Source organism: Numenius arquata, chromosome 6 (assembly GCF_964106895.1).
Source record: "Numenius arquata chromosome 6, bNumArq3.hap1.1, whole genome shotgun sequence".
Lineage (NCBI taxonomy): Eukaryota > Metazoa > Chordata > Aves > Charadriiformes > Scolopacidae > Numenius > Numenius arquata.
The window spans coordinates 13752807-13772193 of NC_133581.1; the positions used below are offsets into that span (position 1 = coordinate 13752807).

Below are 19387 nucleotides of genomic sequence, written 5' to 3' on the forward strand. Positions count from 1 at the left end.
AGTATTATCATCATTGTGACCACTGCTTGCCATCATACTTTAAAAGTCTGGTGCAAAGAGGGAAATGTGTGTAATCTGCATTATAACGTATGTAAGCCCCATTATAAGCTGCTCAGTGATAATGTATACGTAATGTAACCTGTGTTATAGGTTACTTGATGATAAAGGTGGCCACCTCTGATAGGGTGTGAAGCCTTCTGTGCTTTGGGGTCTCTGAGTCGTTATGTCCGGGTGCTGGAGGGGTGACAGCAGGGAAAGTCCATTCACAGGTGCTTGTGAGGGGGATCGGAGGAGAGGTGGTGTTATTAAAATGTCTGCTCATGACAAAAGGAGCTGTGCTTCCTTTCCCGGACATCGGCGTGCACTTCCCCCTCCCAGTGCTTGCTGTCTTCCAACACAAGCGTCATGCTTTGGGGTGATGTCTCAATTTCAGGCTTGTGAAACCAGTGCGTTGCTTCTCTGGGTTGCTTAAGGTGAGAATTAAAAACTTGTTTTAAAAAAATGATAGCTGTATGTTGGGCTCTGGTGTCCTCTGCACTGGTGTTAGCTGTTTGGATGTGTCAGGGAGGAACTGCAGGTCCTGGAAGGAGGCTCAGGTGGCACTGCTGGTGCCATCCCTTCCATCCTGTGAGTCAGTGGTGGTGTGTTACTGGTCTTAACCTGACCAAAGTCCCATTTGCTGTTTCTCCCTTTCCTCCCAGCTTGTTCCTGGGGGAACAGACTGGAACCCCTCATTGCATCCCTTCTTGGTGGCAGCATGCTTTTAGATCGGCTGAAGCTGTGTGTAATACGGTGCCTATGGCTTGGGCAGGGGGCATATTCTGCCTGCTGAGTTGCTGGTAGCATGTCTGCTGGTACAAAGGTATGAGGGATACTGAGATCTGTATGGGAAACCCCTCCATCCCCCAGCACTCAACCAGGCCAGAAAATGTGCTAAAACACAGCCCCCTGCTGCAAACCAGATGCTGGGTTGTGTCTGAGCTGAGCATCCCTGGATGAAAACCCCGGACAAGATGATGTTGTGCAGCTGGAGGCGCACAGGCTGATTTTCCAGTACCTGGCATGTATGGTCAGATAGTTGTAACATTCCTGCTCAGCCCCAGACAAAATCCCTATAACAAGTCCTCTGTGTTAGTGCAAGTTCGTGCTGGGCTGGGCTGGGCTGATGCTGTGAGCTGGGTGGGGAGGAAAATCATCCTGAAAAACTCACCAAATCAACAAAATCCAAGCATGACCCACACCAAGGGTCATCTTGCAGCGCAGATGTGCACAGTTTACTTTCTGCCATTGGGTGCCCTCCCGTTACAGCCTGTTCCTTCCCTGCCAGGCTGAGACGCTGCCTTGCTGCCCACTCCAATGGGACCTGTGTGCAAAGACCCTCTGCACTGGTAAAGGATGCTGGCTGCGCTGTGCCAGAACTGGAAAACTTACCAATTTCTCATTTCCTTTGCAGTGAGCCCAGGAGAAGAGAGCGCCTGCGTGCGGATTGCCTCCTCCCTTGCCTGTTGTCCCAGCTGCTCCCGGTGGGCTCGCAGGTGCCGGAGGAGCGGAGAGGAGAGTTAGGGACACACAAGTGAGGCCACAGGGCATTTGACCACTGGGGCTGCGGCGGCTGGGGGTCCTCGCCACCCTGCGGCAGAGACAGCCAGCTCCTGCCACGTAGATGCCCGCAGGGAAGAGGACAACTCCAGCTGAACTGATGCATCTTGACACCTGATACCAGGCTCAGGTAAGGACACATTGCTTGGACCCAGGTTGCATTTCCACACTCCCTTCTCTGAACTCAGAAACCGGCTCCGGAGCAGGTGAGAATTGCCCCGAGAGCCATCGTGTGCTGTGGGTACCGGCGCCGATAAATCGGCAGGATCCTGTCTGTGATGATGCTGGATACTCTGGCTTGTTGGGACATGCTGGTGGCGTCAAAGTGAGTTGCAGCCGAGGTTCTCACTTGGGTGTTGCCAGTGCCTCTGCCAAGGGAGGTGAGCGTGGTTTTATCCAGCATCCAGTGCAGTTTCAAATACAATGCAAGTTTACTATGACAGGAGCTCATTTGAATGTAACAAATATGCGACATATAAAGTGATCTATGGACAGTCCTTTTCAAAGACTCCCACACAGTTAAAACATAAACTTCCTTGCAATTCAGTTTGCTTTGTGCTCCTTACACTCTTAAAAGAAAAACAAAACTTGCTTGTGTGCTCTTGAGTTTTTGTTGTAGTCAAGGAAATAAACATGCAAACAGGATCTCCTGTATCTTGGCTCATCCTGCTTGATAGTAATTTCATTCCTGAAGTCATAATTCACTTTGCCAGTGCAAGTCCGATTTCCTTTTCGGTAGCAGGTTTGGAAGCAAGTGCCGGATTTGGGCTGAGATTGGTGATGTGCGGTCTGGTGACGTGTTGTTTTGAAGCTGGTGCCTGGCCAGGGTGTTTGCAGTCTGGGTTTGTTAATGAGAGAGGAGCTGCAGATGGTGATCAGCAGAAGTCCTCGACGCAAGCAGATTGAGTGTGTTGTCCGTTTTGGGATTGCAATTTGGGTTTCTAGTAAAAAACACTGCAGCAGCTGTGGTGCCGGAGGTGGGGATGCTGGCCTGTCTCGTAGCAAGACCTCAGGAGCAGCATGACTTCCGCGTGGGGAGCTGGGTCTCGTGAAGCAGAAGCTCTGCCGGCAGCGTGTGGCCGTCACTTCCTCCTGCGGCTCGTCACCTCCCGGGCACGCAGCCCTGCAGCAGCCCGCAGCTCCTCCTGGATGCCTTGGGAGGCTTTGAGGTTTCCACGGGCCGTGGCGATGCAGTCGAAGCAGACCCAAAGCCGTGCTCGTTCTGGCTGTGCTTGGTAGGTATGGGCAGTGGTGTAACCCCGCGGCTTTGCTTTGAAAGGCTGTAAGCGTGTGGGAGAAGAGCCTCTGATGACAGCTCCCTCGGCTCACAGCTGCTGGCTGTGCCCCCTGAATTATATCAGGCAACCACCAGGATGGGGAGTTTGCTGCCAGCCGGTAGCCTGCATGGTTGGAATCATGTCAAGGGGCCTGTTTCATGCGCTTTAGAAACCCTGAAAGGGTTTATTCAGCTTTCTGCAGCTTGCTTTAGCCGCTTTGTAAGCGGCCTGTGGCACCGCTTCGCTCACACGCTCCAGGGTGTGCAAAGCGCAGAAGCCACTGTTACAACCGGTCGTAGCTTCACAAGAGAGAGCAGCGCTTTGCTGGCAAGCGGTGCAGGCTGCAGGGGCATCTCCTGCGGGGGTCTCACCCTCTGCAGGTGGTGTACAGGCATTTCCACTTGCATAGATGCATAAGCATTTCCTTTAGGCCTGTTCCCCTAAAGGAAAAAATGCAGTCTTATACCATAGACAGCTAAAGATATAAAACACTGTGTTAAAATGTGCTTTTAAAATAGTACGTGAAACAGGAACAGCGACTTGCTGGGTTTCGGCAGTGGTGGATGTGGTTGTAGTAACTACGTACCTTTTTGACTTTATTCCACAGCAGTAGTTTCAGTCTGATATAGGCCACCGTGGCATTTAAGCACGGTGTGACAAAATTTGCCTTTTTTTTTTTTTTTTTTTTTTTTTTTTTTTCTCCTAACAGCATTCTCTGTTAGTGGCTAATTGGGCACATTCAGGACTCCAGCACACCTGCACCTAAAGTCATTTCTCCTTTTTCAATGACCTTCTGCTTGCAATAGCATGCAGCAAAAAAAAAATCATATATGTTTCCATGGGCTTGGGTGCAGCTGGAGAGGAGAAACATACAGTGCTGTGAGAGGTTACTGAAGCAAAAATGCAAATTTTGCAGGTTTTGCCCTAGAGATGGAGCATGTTGAGGAGTGAGTAGGGATTCAGGAGGTCGAGATGACTCTGGTCGGAGGGAGGTAGATGTTAAGATTTTGTAACTCAACTGTATTTGGCTGCGTTCCTGCATCATGCTTGACTTTAATTTGCTCTGCCTGGTGGATGCAGCGGGAACAGAGAAGTAACCAAAACTGTCTGTAATCTCAAGTGGCTTGAGTAGATGCTTTTCTACAGTATAAAATATTTTAAAATTGCGTTCCAGAATATCCCCAAATCCAGCCCAAGGTTGAGAACGCAATGCTATGCTATACTTCATAAAAAGAGGAGATTTTACTGATATTTTCATTTTCAAAAGCCCTTCTGCTAAGTGACACTGGATCTACAGTTCTCCTCGCAGCAAAATGGTGAAGTTGAGCAGTAAATTCTGATGCTAGTGCAGCCTGACAGTATAAAACCTGTGTAAAAGCGTGTAAAACTTCTGTACTTTCCTTGTAGGTATAAGGAAAGGGCTTGAAGAGACTGCAAATTGAGCAGCCTTGGCTCGGATGGGTTGTTTGGTAGCATCACCACAGCTACTCCATTCAAAGGCTGGGAAACTGCTTTCTGGCCAAGGTCCCAACAGCAAAACCACTTTGCGAGGAGGGCTCGGAGGAGTCAGGTCTGGAATCAGGGTTGCAGTGAATTTCTGTGAGGGCATCTGAAGACATGCTGATGTGCACCCACCTGAACCCTCTGCAGGGACCATCAGCTGAGCCTTTGATGTCTCAGCCCCAGTCCTTAGACCACATACATTTGCATTTTTGATGGGTTAAATTCCATGTATGGCTCTCGCATCCTGGTCAAGTTTAACGGAAGTTTGTCCTTGTTTAGTATAAATCGAGCACTGGGGAGAGGAGGACCTGGTGGTGAGCAGAGGGCTGTAGATGTGGCCTTGGAAAGTGACCTCTGTGGAAAGAGGTGGCAGTGTCTGTGTCTTCTGCAAGTACTGGCGCAGAGGGAGCGAACCAGGCAGGGTGTTTGCTAATGGGTTTATAAGCTGGAAACATGATGTTGTGGTTGGGGGCGGCAGGAGACGCATGCGTGTGTGTGTGTGTGTGTGTGTGTCCCCTGGTCCATGGTAGGAGCAGCAGTGCCACTGGGCCGTGGGAAATGCTCAGTTCCTCTTCTGGCAGCGAGCAGGGTTGCAACACGCAGGTTGGGCGACTGGTGGCCAGAGGTTCCCATGCTCCTGGCCGGGCTGGTCCTGGTGGGTACCACCCCACACGGGGCGGCAGGAGCTCAGCAGATCTTACTGCAAAAATACAGGACTTTGGGGGGAGGGTTATAACAGTAAATCTGATTTATGGATAACAATTTTTGCACCAAGTCTTGGATTTTTGCTGCAGACACCTTCTTTCTGCTGCCAATACTGGAGATCCAGCTGGTGAATTAATTTCAAGAAAGTTACTCTGATCCAAACCTTGGATATTTTATTTCAAGTTTGCTAACGGGTAGACAGCATTCAATGTGGGTAGGCAGTAACGTGCATTTTCATTAAGCATCTTTAGGCTTACTGTTGCTAGGATTAATTTATACTTCCTTAAATTGTAAACTGGAAGCTGCAAGTTTTAGAGTGAGATGACAGATTGTGGGGTTTTTCAACTCATTCTTTTTCAAAGGAACTAGTTGGTAACTTTGTTTCCCAGTTGAATTTAAGTGTGCCTGGCTTCGGAGTTTCTATTGCTTATGTCCTGGTAAATTTATCTAATGCCATTCTCGCATTTTTCACATTTTCTTACCATTCCTGTTTATAGCTACTTCACTTTGTGTGTTTATCGTGGAAAAAAAACCTCTGTTTGTTGGGAAAATACAGTACTCGCAGGAGAAAATTAGGTGTCAGGCTTGAGAAAGTCCTTTGAGCGGTGTATTAAAATAAAAACCACTTGAGTCTTATATAGGTGTGTGGAGAAGTGTGGCAGGTACAGGCTGTGCCTATTTATAGGTAGCCTCTTTATATCAGGGCAGAATGATGTGTTTCGTCAAACTCTCCAGGAAACAAATGTCTCGGTAGTTTTCGTATACACAAGGTATCGTTTCTCTCAAACAAATGCTTTGACTTCATGGTGTCAAACTACTCTGGACTTCAAGTATGAGCAGAATTAAATAATCAAAATACCATAGTTGATATCTGTGTTTAACGTAGGCTGTTAGAGCTAGGCTATATTCTGTTCCCTTTCCAGAGTACTTTGAAAATCACCTAGTCGAGCACAGCATCGCCTTCATACTCCAAAAAGCAGCAGTGTTGTGGTCAGACGCTGAGGCCGGTGCAGCCACTTGCCATCCCCATCCCTCTCACTGCCATCAACCATTTTCTCTGCTTTCAGGTCTTTTCCTAAATTTGGACTTTTGCACTGTTATAGTAGAAAGAGAAAACAAATGTGCACATTCCAGGCATGAGGCACAAAACTTGCTCCTTTGCACCAGCCTGGCGTTTCTGGCTGCAGAGAGGCTTTCACAGAGGCGGATGCCAAAATATATGTGGTCTCCCCGCTGTCTTCTGCTGTGTAAGCCCTCCCATGTCACCAAGTCGCTCTTCCTCTGGGTATTCTATTACAGAGTGTGGTCAGAGACGTTCAGAATAACTTCCACTTCGTAAATGTCTTGAAAAATTGCCCATTTAATTTGACATACAGTTTATTTTTTCCCCCCAGTCTGCAGAATATTTGTATTTTTAGCAGCATATAAAGGACCTCATCTGAATTCCTTGGCCCCATAACAATGAAAAAACGACATCAGAAGTGGGGGAGTGAATTTGCCTTTCAGTTAAACTTCGCAGATGAAGGATGTGAGAAGGAGAAGATGCAGATATATTAGGTGACACTGTGAGACACTTACTCAGACCTTGCTACTTTGAAAAATGAAGCTGCAATTAACACGTATTGGGCAAAATTCATGGCAACATTTGAAGTAAGAGCTGCAGCTCGGAAAAATAAGAGAACAAAGTACACTTTAAAATTTCTATCCTTGCTCTCTGTCTTGATTGTGGAGTCAATAAAATGGAAAGATACACCCATTTTTGCCATAAGTTTGAAGAGTTTGCTTTTTTCAGGTGTCTGTACAGATGAGTGTAAAGCAGTGAAATAAAAGCCTGTGCTATAACGTGTCACGGAAGAGTTGCCCTGGTGGCCCAGATTATTGTGTGTGGTTTAATATTTCTATTACACTGCTTGCAACCAGGAGCGCTGGCAGCTTTCGAAATGAAGAGTTAGGGAAAGATAGATCTCCCCTCGGTCTCCATCTGGGCCTGAAAAATACAGTGGCTGTGAGCAGGTTGCATTGAGGAGCTAGTAAGATGAGACAAATAATAGCTTATAGATGTCTGAAGGTGCAGAGAAGTGGGCTGAGCCTTGGAGAGTGATGATGCTTTTGCTCATCATATCTCCCTGAGTTGTTTCTTCATTGCTGTTTATTTTTGCACTCCAGGAAAAATCACATTCTTCAGATCATCCCAAGTGCAACGCCTTTGGCTGCTCTGGCTCATCCGGTGCCAAGCGCTGCTGCAGCCAGCTGCATGGTGGCTCACCAAGATGCAGCCTCAGCCAGAAGCTGAGTAGCGTGTCCTACAACAAGAACCCTTCAGGTTCCTCCTGAAGGGAGGTCAGGATGGCTCCTGGCATCTGCTAGCGAGCTGCAATGGCAGCTTGGGGTAAACTTGTTCTTGAGCAGCTATTGCAGAGTTTTATCTGTGGGTAGCAATGTTCCTCTTCCCTGCAAGGAGATGGTCACCAGCGCTTTGGGAAAGGGCCAGAGCACAGTAACACAGGATTTACTTTCCAGCTTCGGATGCAACATGGGAGTCAACCTGCTCTTTTTTTTATTTTCAAAAGGCTTTTCAAAATTTTGTAATTTTTTGTGGGAGGCTTTCAAGTCTGTTCTGCTAGGGCAATCCCAGATGCTCCAGGGAGCTCCTTTCAAGCCTTACAGGAAACTTCTGGACTTTATTATTGAAGTTGCTTAGCTTTCAGATGTTCTAGATAAATCACTGGATCATTTGTAGTGTGACAGTGGGGAAACTATTTTAAGGCTGCGGTGGCTCTTAGCAGTTTTTTCCCAACCCTGCTGAACCTTTTTACAGCAGGCAAAATAGCCAAAACCTCCTTAAAGCAGGCAAAATGCAGTCTGCCTCTGTAACAAGCTATTCTAAGAGGCTTAAGTGTTCAAAAACTGTTCAAAATGCTAAGATTTTTATAACTGTGGACTAAAATTATTTTACCTTGCTGTTCTTGAAATGCAAGACCTGTGGCAGGTTAGCAGGACCTAAGGAGAGAGCCATGTAGGTGATAACACAGCATGACTTCCTAGTCCTTATCCTATCTATCCTATCCGAGTAGGTTTATAATTCATAGCAGAAGTGTGGGAAAAATGTAAAACTATTTTAAAAGCTTTAAAAAAAATTAAGAGATATAAATAAATAAATAAATGAGACTTTAAAAAAATTTTAAAAAGCAACCAAGCACTGGGGAAAGGGAGCAAGGGGAGCTCTTGGGCTGGCTGGAGTTTGTCTATTTACAGAGCACTTGGGAATGTGGTCAGTGGGCTGGAGATGAGGCCGTCCCTGTTGGCTGCCTGTCCCTACTGCCATCCTCCATGCCTAGGAACTGCTGCAGCCAGGACTGCGCTGCGGCAGCATTGCTCCCGTAGCCCGAAGGTTTGGGTAATGTGGCTTGTGGTAGCCTGGCTTTAGGTGCTACTGTAGCCATTGTGCTGTCTGAGTTGGGCTGGTCACAGTTCCATAGAGTTTCAGAGGAGGAGTACTTGGTAGACCTTCCCTCTGCCCTCTTTGCAGCCACCCCTGGAGACTGTGGTTCCCTGGAGATTTTGTCTGCTCGTGTTTTCTCCTAAGTGTGTTAGAACAACCTTTTCTTTCGGTGAGCAGCGAGAAACTAGTTACGGCTTGACAGGGAGGATGATCCTTTGAGCTTGTACAAGAAAACACTCAAGTCACGTTTGATGTGGAGGTTACCTTGCTCATACGTATGTGTATGTGATGAAGCAGAACAGTGGGCACAGACCTCACGTAGCTGGACTGGATCTTGTTTAGACCAAGACTGGTCCATCCCAGAGTAGATGGAGACTCGGCGGTCATCTTGCTGCTGTGTTGTTTTTCTTTTGGGGGTGTGTATAGAAGGTAACTATCTAATTTACTTGTTGCATGCACACTTCAGTAGGCAAAAACTTCTTTTAGTTTCTCCTTTGATGTTAAATCTGCCTTTGGATGCTCCAACAGAGCATCTCATGGCTCCACATCCATAGCTGAGGGCAACAGCATGGTGGTTTGCTGTCATCCACATGAACGTTGTACTGTGCAGCTCCCAGCCGGAACGCAACCTGTGCAATGCAAGGGTTTTGTGGCTGCCATGCCCGTCTCAATTTAAAAGCACCATGTCTTCGTACAGGCACGTGTGTGCCTAAGAACAAAGGCATGATGTCTTGTCTTCCAGCAGACAAGACTCTCTCTTGCTCAAATTCAGTTGTGGCCCTGTGCAGAGAGCGGGGAGCTGGCAGTCCTGCTGCATGCAGACAAACTCCATGCGCACTTTGTACAGTGGCTTTTCAACATCAGCCTAATTTTAACTATGGGATATGACTGGAAGCTAAAGTTGTCAGCAAAGGTTTTTTCTATTAGCACTTTCCTAAAGTATTTCTCACGCTGTGTACACATTTACTTATCTCCCTTTCCCTCTGTCTTTTATTTTTTGCCTTACAGCTTCTGACATGAAGAAAGATATAGAGTCTTTAATAGCCCAGGAAAAAGCGGAGATCGTTGCCAAGTATGAGAAGGTACCAACCTCGTGTTTCTCCCTGACATGCTGGCTAAGGCCGAAGCTATTTAGTTAATTAGGAATGCTTCGAATAAGAACTTTTGCCTCTCTGCCAGGTGTCACCCCAGTAACCCTCATGCCATCAGGCTTCATGCTGGCTCTCCCTACCTCCTTCTGCCTGCACGTCCTCTCTCACCACAGCCCCAGAGTTTCTCGTGGATCTCATGTGTGCTCAGCACAGATACTAGAGCTGCAGTGCTCCCTTAACACCAGGACGGCATGTGCCCGACAGCACTGGTTTCTCTGATGTACAGCCCTTCCCAGCCTGCAGCAGAGTCACACCAGGGATGCTGGATAGGCTGAACTTGTGCTTTTTTCTTCCTGCCTGCACTGTATTTGTCTCTTTAGAGCAAGGTTTGGTTTTCTAGCTCTGTGCCTTCTAGCATGCAGGGAGGGAAGGATGCGGGCACTTGGGGGTGGGATGCTGGCACTGGGGCATTCCCCGTGCTGATGGTGGTTCACTGATGTCCTTTCTGCTTTCAGGGCAGGCAGGAAGGAGCTCAGATTGACCCATGGGAAGATGCCGATTTCACGCTGTATAAAGTTACAGACCGGTTTGGATTCCTGCAGTAAGTCCTTCTGCCCTCTCCTTTCCTCTCTGACCTGTGTGTCTGTGCGTGGCAGACCCAGCATCGGTAAGCCGCTCTGTGGCTTGGCTTGATCAGTCCCAAATGCAGGAGGAAAGACTAGATTTACCTCTTCCATCAACCACACATGTTCATACTCTCTGATGCTTTGGATCTGCTGCAAGACAAGGCTCAGAAATGGTTTCCCATCAGAAGGTGCAGGCTGGTGCCACTCTACCTCCGTGGGGGCCCGCAGTGTGTCGCAGAGGGAGAGGCTCTCACGCTTGCACCTGATGATTCAGGGAGGTGTAGGAAGAGATGAGACAAGATATCTGATTGTTCTTGGTTCCCTTAGGAAATACACATCCTAAATGAGGCGCAGATGAATTAGACGCACACCCTGTGCCTGGGGAGAATGCTTAAAAGAAGTATTTTTATTCAAAATCCGAACAAGTATTTATAATAGTAGGTGATATGTGCGGGAGGGGGGTTTGAAGCAATTGCGGTCCAGAGATCTCCCCCTCCTGCCACCTTTTAATTGCCTTTTAATGTATGTATTGAAGAGGAGCTTTATCCCCACAATTTCCAGAGATGTCCAATGTCCAGTGCTACATTACCCCCAGCAGATCCTGTATGGTGGTGGGTTTTTGGCTGGTGCTTCCTCTGCGTCTTCCTTGTTGGGGACAGCTGTAGGAAAGGCACAGAGCCCCTGAGCGTATCTTCTCAGGTGCCTGAGCTGGTCCCCAAGTTGCAGCACCTCATGCTCCTCTGCACCCTCTCTTGCCTATAAAGTAATCGGTGACCCCTTGCTTTTCAGTGAGCAGGAGCTGCCGACCCGCACGGCCTTGGAGGAGAAGGTGAGAGCTGCCAACTCTGTCATCATGGGTATCAATCAGATCCTTACCACACTGGTTGGGGAGGGGACGGTTTTTGAGGAAATGAATGTGCAAGTGAGAGCAAAGCAGGCAGCCAGCACCCGCTGGTCACTGCTGCTTACGCAGAGGTGGGAACTCTGCATGATGCCCAGCTGTTGGAGCTTTTATTTTGCTGGGTCAGGCATCTCCCCTCCTGCACTGAAATTGCACTTTTTAAAGCAATTTTGGGCTTTTCTCTCTGCTTTGGCACAGTGCTCAGCGGCTGTCGCTTGAAAAGCGGATTGCACATGTTGGGGAAAGTGGTGGATCTCCCCTACACTGGTAGCTTGTCCTCTGTGAAGATCCTGCTAACAGGGACTAAATAGCATCTCATTTCTGCCAATCTGAGACAATTATATGATTTGAGGCTAGCTAAACGTGCAAAAATTTTTGTTGTCAAGGAATACTCCTCTTGGAAATGCTTTTTCTGTGTTAAGCTTGTGTCTCATTTTTACTAATGCTGCTTTAATTACCACGGGTTGAAATTACTGGTGCCTGCAAGCACCTGTGGATTATTCCCATCCCTGATACAAAGTCTTTGCATGGAAGTTTAAACCTAAAGAGAATGGAGTTTTGTGTTTTCAGGAGGTCCCTTCTGGGGCTTTTTTTCTTAAATTTGTCTTGTCTTCTTGCCCCTTGCATCAGCAAAAACAGCAGGAAATCGAACGTGTGGACAAGTGGCTAAAGATGCTGAAGAAGTGGGGCAAATACAGAAACAGTGACAAGGTAAGGAGGAAGAGAAAGAGCACGTGTCCGGAGGGACGGGAATGGTGCATCCTTCCAATGGGTCAGGCTTTCAGAAAGTTGCTAGAGAAACCAGAGATCACCGGAAAATATTGCCTAATTCTACCTGTTAGATTTTAATATTTTAAATCTTTCCTTGAAGTTGCTAGGGAAAAGTCCTGTTCTGACTAGCATAGTTTTAAAAATGGTTTCTTAAGTGCTGCTGGTGTGTTTGCACTTCTGCTTCCCTGTGCAAGCAGGAACACAGCAGAGATGTTCTTGTGCTCAGCTGGGTCCCTGCCCTGAGAGCAGGGGGTGGTGCATGCTGCAGGTCATGTCTGTGATTCCACCACCTGGGAATGGCATGGGAGATGTGACTGATATGGTCCAGCTGATGTTCCTTGTAACTCTCCCTGGAGGGAGAATTATTTGTCTACAACATCACCTAGATTGTGAATTTTGCTCCTGGCTGTGCCTGTGAGAAGCCCCTTAGGTGTTAGGTTGTGTGCACCCATCTGTGGAAATCAAGGATGGAGACACCAACCTTGTGTCTTAGCTTTGGTGTTCAAAATAAACTCTGCACCAAATGCCACTGCAAAACTGAGTTGTTTTTAATAAATAATATTTGTAATGTGTTCCTATTACAAACCTCTTGAAACAAAAACCGCTTGAACCTGATGACAGCGCCCTTGCCTGGGTCATGGAAGAAGCATCACACCTGACCTGCTCTGCTTACGATGCTGCGCAGGAGAGAGCTGAAGCCCAGTGCACCCTGTTGCCGTGGCCCCTGCAGCCTTCTTTTTTGCCTGGAGAGTGGAGTGTTTGGCTGTATTGCTTCTAGCTCCTGCTGAGGGTCCTCAGGAGAAAATTGAGCTTGGATAAAAGGTTGTGCAGAGGATAGCTGCAGGGGGGGGACATCGAGAAAAGCATCCCCCTCGCCTGGCCATGCAGTGATGTCAGGTTCACCCAGCCAAAGACCAGCTGTAGTTTTGCCCTTCCAAAATCTTATCTTCATGACAGCAGGGATGGGGTGGAGAAGGGCGTGGGTTTTTATAGTCCTTCTTTTCAATTCAGGGTAGTTCTAATTATTTTGTTCATCGGTGCTGCTCCACAGGCAAAAACGGAGGATCTCTCATGGCTTTGGTTTTTCTAATTAGAAGTTAGCACTAATTGGTTAGTGGCCTTGTGGGTAAAGCGCCAAATTCCAGCAGAGCACAGGGAATTCCTTCAGGTCCTGGATAATGTTTGGGATGGGTAATGAGTGTTTTTAGCATGCCTTCAGCTGGTGGGGACAGATGGGATCCAGGGTGAGAGGTGTGTGCAGCAGTAGCAATTGCCGTTTGTCTTTTGGATTTACCCTGACAATTAGCGGGTGTGTTAAGCACGCTGCAGCCAACGTCGCAGGTCTGCTGAATGGCAAGGGGCTAGACCAGCAAGTGGGTTTTGAGTGTCTTTCGGTCAGAAAAATCACAGAGCTCTTGTAATGGAATAAATGATGTTATTTATAACAGCCCGTAAATGGCTGATGACTCTTGGGCACAGACGTGGCATTGTCCCCATGCTGGGGGACTGGAAATGGCCATCCCCCCTCCCAGCAAACAGAGAAGCAGCTCTTGGCTCCAAGCAGGGACGGAGCAGTCTGGTGACCCCGGGGAGTAGAAAGGAGCTTTGGTTTCAGTCCTGTCCAGCCTAACACCCCGCGGCCCTGCGCCAGGGCAAGTGCAGGCAGGAAGGTCTGTGCCTCGGAGCAGCCATGCAGCGTCAAGTGCAAAGACCCTGAGAGGCACAAAAAAAGTGCTCTAAAAAAATAATAAAATTAGGTTGTATCCTTCACCTGGATGTGCAGCCCCATGCTCTTGTGTCAGAAGTGTGGAAGCTGCTCGGAGATTCTTGCTGCCGTGGCTGGATTCAGCTCAGATGTGGCGTTTCAGGGACCTTATGCCGGGATCACAGTCACGCACTTCAGATGGTTATGGTGTTTTTCTAGCTAAAGTAAATGTGGTAAGCCCTTGATCTGATTTTTCTAAAGCAGAGTGGGTTGGTTTTGTTCCCTCTCTGAGCACTCAGGCTGTCACATCTGCATTGCACGTTTCCTTCAGGTTTGTTTTCGGCACTTCGCTGATGTGATGGAAGTCCAAGTGTCACAAGACAGCAGCTCTGTGTTATTTTTATAAAGACTAGGATGTCATCTTTGAAAAAAACCTCTTGCTGAAGACAGCAGCCTTCCCTTTGATGTTCATTTTGACAGACTGCGCTTTATTAGAGGGGAAAAAAAAAATATCTTGTTGCAGGAACTCCAGGCAGTTTCACAGGGCAGCTGCCCTGACTTTGTATCTGCATGAGTGATGTAGAAACCCATCTTATTTTCTAGGCTGAGACTTTCTGGACTTCAGGGCCAACCTTTCGAGTCCTAGTTCATGTTCTGGAGCTGGCAGACAGCTGAATGTGTTGAGTGCTTGAAGAGGGACTCTTGGCTTATGAAGTAGGCTGTCATGTTTTGCAGGATCTTAGTAGCTGATTGGGGCTTAGGTTGTTGTCTCAGCTTCTATGTTGTGGGAGGAGAGAAGTTGTGTACCTGTCCAGGCCCTAAAGCAACCACCCGTCAGCGGGCGAGAAACCAGCTTTTTCAGACCCCCAGCATGAGCCATCGCCAGAGAGCAGCAGGTTTTGCTTTCTGTTTCCCCACCTGCTGCCAATGTGCATCCCTGCCTGCTGTGGGCTGCAGTCTGGGTGTTGTGGCTGTCACAGGTCATGGGAAATAAGGCTGAAAAAAACCCTCAAGGGGGAGAGCCTCTTGCAGTCCCTAGCCCAGGATGGCCCGGCTATGACTACAATCATTCCTGGCACAACCTGTTTCAGGATAAGCAACAAATAGCATTATCTTAATTAAAGTAATGCCCTTGAGCTCATCACCACATCAGATCTGTCTCTGTATCTGTTCTAGACATGCTTCATAGTGATCTGATTTAATTTCAGTAGCATCATCAACAAAAAGCAACACCAGCACAATTCTTTGCATTGAGGGGATTAGACTGATGCAGCGGTGCCTTTTCCTGGCTGTACTTCCACAAGGGAAAGGGCACAGAAGTAAAGGAGTCCGTGCAAGGACCACACTGCTTTGCAGAGCTAAGGTATGTCAAACTTGCAGAGAAATGCTGAATTGTGTAATCCAGGGTTCAGCACAGGGAGGCTCAGGTGGTCTGTGTCCTCCTCACTGCTGTTTTAAAGCCGAGTTTAAGTCCCAACCTGACTCTGCTGTGTAAGAGTATACACAGTTAAGGCAAGCACAGTTTTGCAGAGAAGAAAGAGGCTGTGCTGTGTGTGCTCCAATAGCAGGATAATTTATTCATCATAGCCCTGAAACAAGTGGATTTCAGCCAGTATTATCAGTCTTAGGAAGAGGATGTGACCTCTGCATCATTTGCAAGCTGCTGCTTGCTGCTGGCTGTGTGGGATGAGACCTTTAGAGAGGGATGTCTTCAGCAAGAGATGTCTGGTTTTTAGGCAAAGCCTGTCTTTGTGCACAGGGGTAGCCTTGTCTCTGCTAAGGTCACGGGAGTGCAGGGCACTTAATCCAGCGCATGCCAGCAAAGCGGTTTAGGATGAATCGGGGCTCTGTATGGACTGACACGGACCCCCAAGAGCGAATAATCTGCTAACGCTGGGGAGAGCCAACAGACGTTTGTCATGTCAGAGTCGGCTGAAGTCAGATCTCCTGCCCACAAATGCCATGGGAAAGAAAGGGGGTTGTCCCTTGGAACTGCTGCTGGTTTTTGCCATTTTGGAAAGGCAGGTAGCATTTTCCTCTCCCCTAAAGGTTGTCCTGGTAATAAATGCAAATGCCCACCCACAACACATCAGCTTCAGGATTTAAATTTGCCCCTCCTTTGCTGCTGGAGCCCCTGCAGACCTGCTGGCCCCCCATTCAGCATAGCCAGGTCTCCAGCTGCAGGGACGACAGCTGAGCTGGGAGCAACCATTATCCATACAGAAAGAAAACCATGCGCAGCAAAGTCCAGACTGCCAAGTGTCTTGCATGGCCACAGCATCAATCAGCCTGCTTCGTGGTGCAAAAAAGAAGTCCTCCAGGGTGGTGGTGGTGGTAGCAGAGACTTCATGCACCACTCCAGGTGAAGACTTTCACAGCTCAGCTCCCCCAGCACATCACTGGTGGAGGAAGTGAAGGAGTCCCTCCTCTCCGGAAGGGTCACTCTTTGAGGCCTAAAGGAGCCAAGGAAGGAGGATTGTATCCCACTTCAGGGTGTTGGAGACGTATGGTGGATATCTGCAGAGGCTTGAAAGTGAAGTTGCCATGCATACCCAAAATTGGGGTATTAGTCCTGCAGTCTCTTCCTGGTGGACCATACACATGGCTGAGAAGCTAACAGCGACAGGCTCCAAAATGTGAAAGTGGGCTGAAATGTGTATATTCTGCTTTAAAAAACCAACCCACCTTTCCCAAACCCTTTTTAACTTCAGTGTCTTAACTACTGCAAAAAGATGTCCTGTGTCTAAAGGCAGTCACTCCACCCAACTATCTAAAGACCTGGAGCACTTAGTTGTGCAGAGCAGATCTCTGATGCAGGAAGATGGAGCTCGGGTCTGTACTTTTATAGTCTTCCCCATCCCATCACTGGAAAGAAAGTACATGGAGAGTTAAATGGGGATGGGGTGACAATGGCCTCTGTGCTGTGAGCTTTGTATGTTAAAACCGAGAGAGGGAACGTGATCCTATGGCAAAACCTGGAGCAAGTTTTAAACACTTTAGGTTCAGTCCTTGGCTTTGACACCACCTTTCTACACAGCACTTTGAGCTTTTGCTTTGAGCACCAGCATCTCCATTTGTGAAACAGGATGATGTCCATTCTTCCTGCTGTGCGTTGGTCTGTCTATCAGTTTGCATGGGGCATGGTCTAGGTGCTCTCTGTCCATCTGTAAGGGCTGAGTGGCTTATAAGAGACAGAAGATGGTGACCTTGAGGGCTGTTTCTTCTTCTCACATGGAGCAGGAGTTGCCATCACCTGCTGCCTTCCCTCTGTCAGTTCATCCCAGCATTAATGCTGCTTTTAATCATAACTTCCCTGTTTTCCTTCAAGTTTCACGACGAAGGAAAATTGCTCATTTTTCCTCTGCATGACTCATGGCTCTGAGGTTTTATCACTTTCATGTCTGGAGGCGGTGGGAGGAGGAAAGCCCTGGGATAAATAACAGAGAGGCATTTCAGTTCAGTCCCATCTCAGCATGTTTTGTAACTCCCCTGTTCCTGCTGCGCTCTCATGTGGAGAAAATCATTAGAGACATTTACTATGTGCCAGTGAGGGCTGCACTCATTAAAGTATGACAATACCAGCTCTGGGAATTCAAAACAAAATTACTTTCTTCCCACGTATCTGAGCATCATCTTCTACCTCAGCAGCTGTCAGTCAGTCTCTCCTAATCCATTGGAAATATATTTTTTGTGAATTGGTGATTTTATCTGAATTCGTACATACTCCGGTTTCTTGATCCTGTCTCAGCTTTTTTTTCATGAAGTCATGAGTGCTTGTGGGACCAAGGCTTTTGTGGGCACCTCACCAGTACCACTTCAGGGATATGATTCATGTAACACTGTCATTTTGTGTTTCCTGATGCATTGTACTTCTTTCATCCTGACTTAATGACTCTTGGGGAGTGGGAGTCTCTTGTTCATCTCCTTGGTGTTTCAGCCATGGGGATGAAGCTGTCCAGCATGGCGTGGAGGTTTGCTGTCCTCCCAAAACACCTCCTCATGTGAACTTGGATGAGCAGGAGTGGCTCCCCCAGGTGTGCAGACAGTAAACTAATGATCATAGAGTCATTATAGTTGGAAGCGATATTTAAGATCATTGAGTCCAACCATTAACCTGGCACTGCCAGGTTACTACTAAACCATGTCCCTCAGTACTACATCTACACATCTTTTAAATACCCTCAGGAATGATGACTCGGCCACTTCCTTGGGCAGCCTGTTCCAAGGCTTGATAACCCTTTCAGTGAATAATTTTTTCCTGATATCCAATCTAAACCTCCCCTGGCCCAACTTGAGGCAATTTCCTCTTGTTCTGTCACTTGTTAGTTGGGAGAAGAGGCTGACTCCCACCTCGCTACAACCTCCTTTCAGGTAGTTGTAGAGAGCAATAAGGTCTCCCCAGGTCTCCCCTCAGCCTCCTTTTCTCCAAGCTAAACAATCCTAGTTCCTCAGCTGCTCCTCATAAGACTTATTCTCTAGACCCCTCACCAGCTTTGCTGCTCTTCTTTGGACAGGCTCCAGCACCTCAATGTCCTTCTTGTAGTGACGGGCCCAAAACTGAACACAGTATTCAAGGTGCGGCCTCACCAGTGCCCAGTACTTCCCTAGTCCTGCTGGCCACGCTATTTCTGATACAGGCCAGGGTGCTGTTGGCATTCTTGGCTACGTGGGCACACTGCTGGCTCACATTCACCTGGCTGTTGACAAACGCCTCCAGGTCCTTTTCCACCAGGCAGCTTTCTAGCCACTCTTCCCCAAGCATGTAGCATTGCCTGGGATTGTTGTGATCCAAGTGATGTCCCACTTAAAATGCAAGATGCTGTTGAATCGGATGGTGGCATTCCATGGGCACATCTTGGTAGTGAGATGATTTTTAGGGGGCAGTTCTTATTTGGTGCCTACAGAGAGGGGGAGAGCAGGATCTTGCGAAGGATTTCTGTAGGGTATGATCCTGGCTACGCGTTGGACCTTCAAAGCTGGTGCTAAGCAACACCTGGGGCAGAGCAAGCATTTGGCAAGTGCTGAGAATGGGGTTTTAAATGTTGAATGACCATTACACTTACAGGATGAAGATACATTTCACTGACACTTTACGTGTCAGCAGAAATACTGAAATATTTACCATATGTAGTGGAACAGTTTTCTAACACGCGTCTCGTCTAGGAGGGCCATGGTTGGCTTTGTAGTGCATGGCATTTCACAGGTGGGATGAATGAAAAGGTGGAAAATATTCAGAAATGAGGCTTTTTTCTTTTTTTTATGAATCTTTTTCTTTCAATGGGAGAAGTCAGGGATAGAACAAAAGCTCTTTTTTCTGTTTTCCATTGAAATTTAATGGTCTCTTTAGAAAGAGAGGGCTTTGTGACAAGAAGAAAGGGAAGAAGCATCTGTGAGATGGAACACATAAAGACAGGAGGAGGGACACATGCACGTTTGTCCCCAATACCTCTCCTTGCTTGAGAAGTACCCTGCATGTTCAGGGGAGGGCCCCTGGTGTAGTCCACAGTCTCCTTTGCTGCTTGTCACGCCATGAGAGCTGCTGTGGACACGTCCCTGTGGCTCTCATGGTACGGGCTTTTCTCTCCAAGGGGAATTGTATTTTTCTCCCAGTCCCTGAGGACCCAGGTGAGAACAGCCATGCCAAGTCAGATCAAGGGCATCAAAGCCAAGGGTGCTGCTTCTGGTCCTTGGAGAGGAGCCCAAGGGCAGGCTGGTGTGCACAGAATGTGACCACTCTGAAAGCAGGTGCTCAGCTCATCCATCAGAT

At 47.8% G+C, this 19387-nt stretch overlaps 1 protein-coding gene across 1 annotated transcript in view; it reads left to right on the forward strand.

The window, feature by feature from the left end:
* Nucleotides 1–1453: 1453 nt before the first annotated feature.
* LOC141465917 (uncharacterized) overlaps nucleotides 1454–19387 on the forward strand; it is a 32000-nt gene continuing 14066 nt past the window's right edge. The window contains exons 1-5 of the mRNA XM_074149602.1: nucleotides 1454–1729; nucleotides 9535–9608; nucleotides 10133–10218; nucleotides 11033–11072; nucleotides 11775–11855. Coding sequence (XP_074005703.1) covers nucleotides 9543–9608; nucleotides 10133–10218; nucleotides 11033–11072; nucleotides 11775–11855 — 273 coding nt within the window. The 5' untranslated portion in view covers nucleotides 1454–1729; nucleotides 9535–9542. The remainder of the gene's footprint in view (nucleotides 1730–9534; nucleotides 9609–10132; nucleotides 10219–11032; nucleotides 11073–11774; nucleotides 11856–19387) is intronic.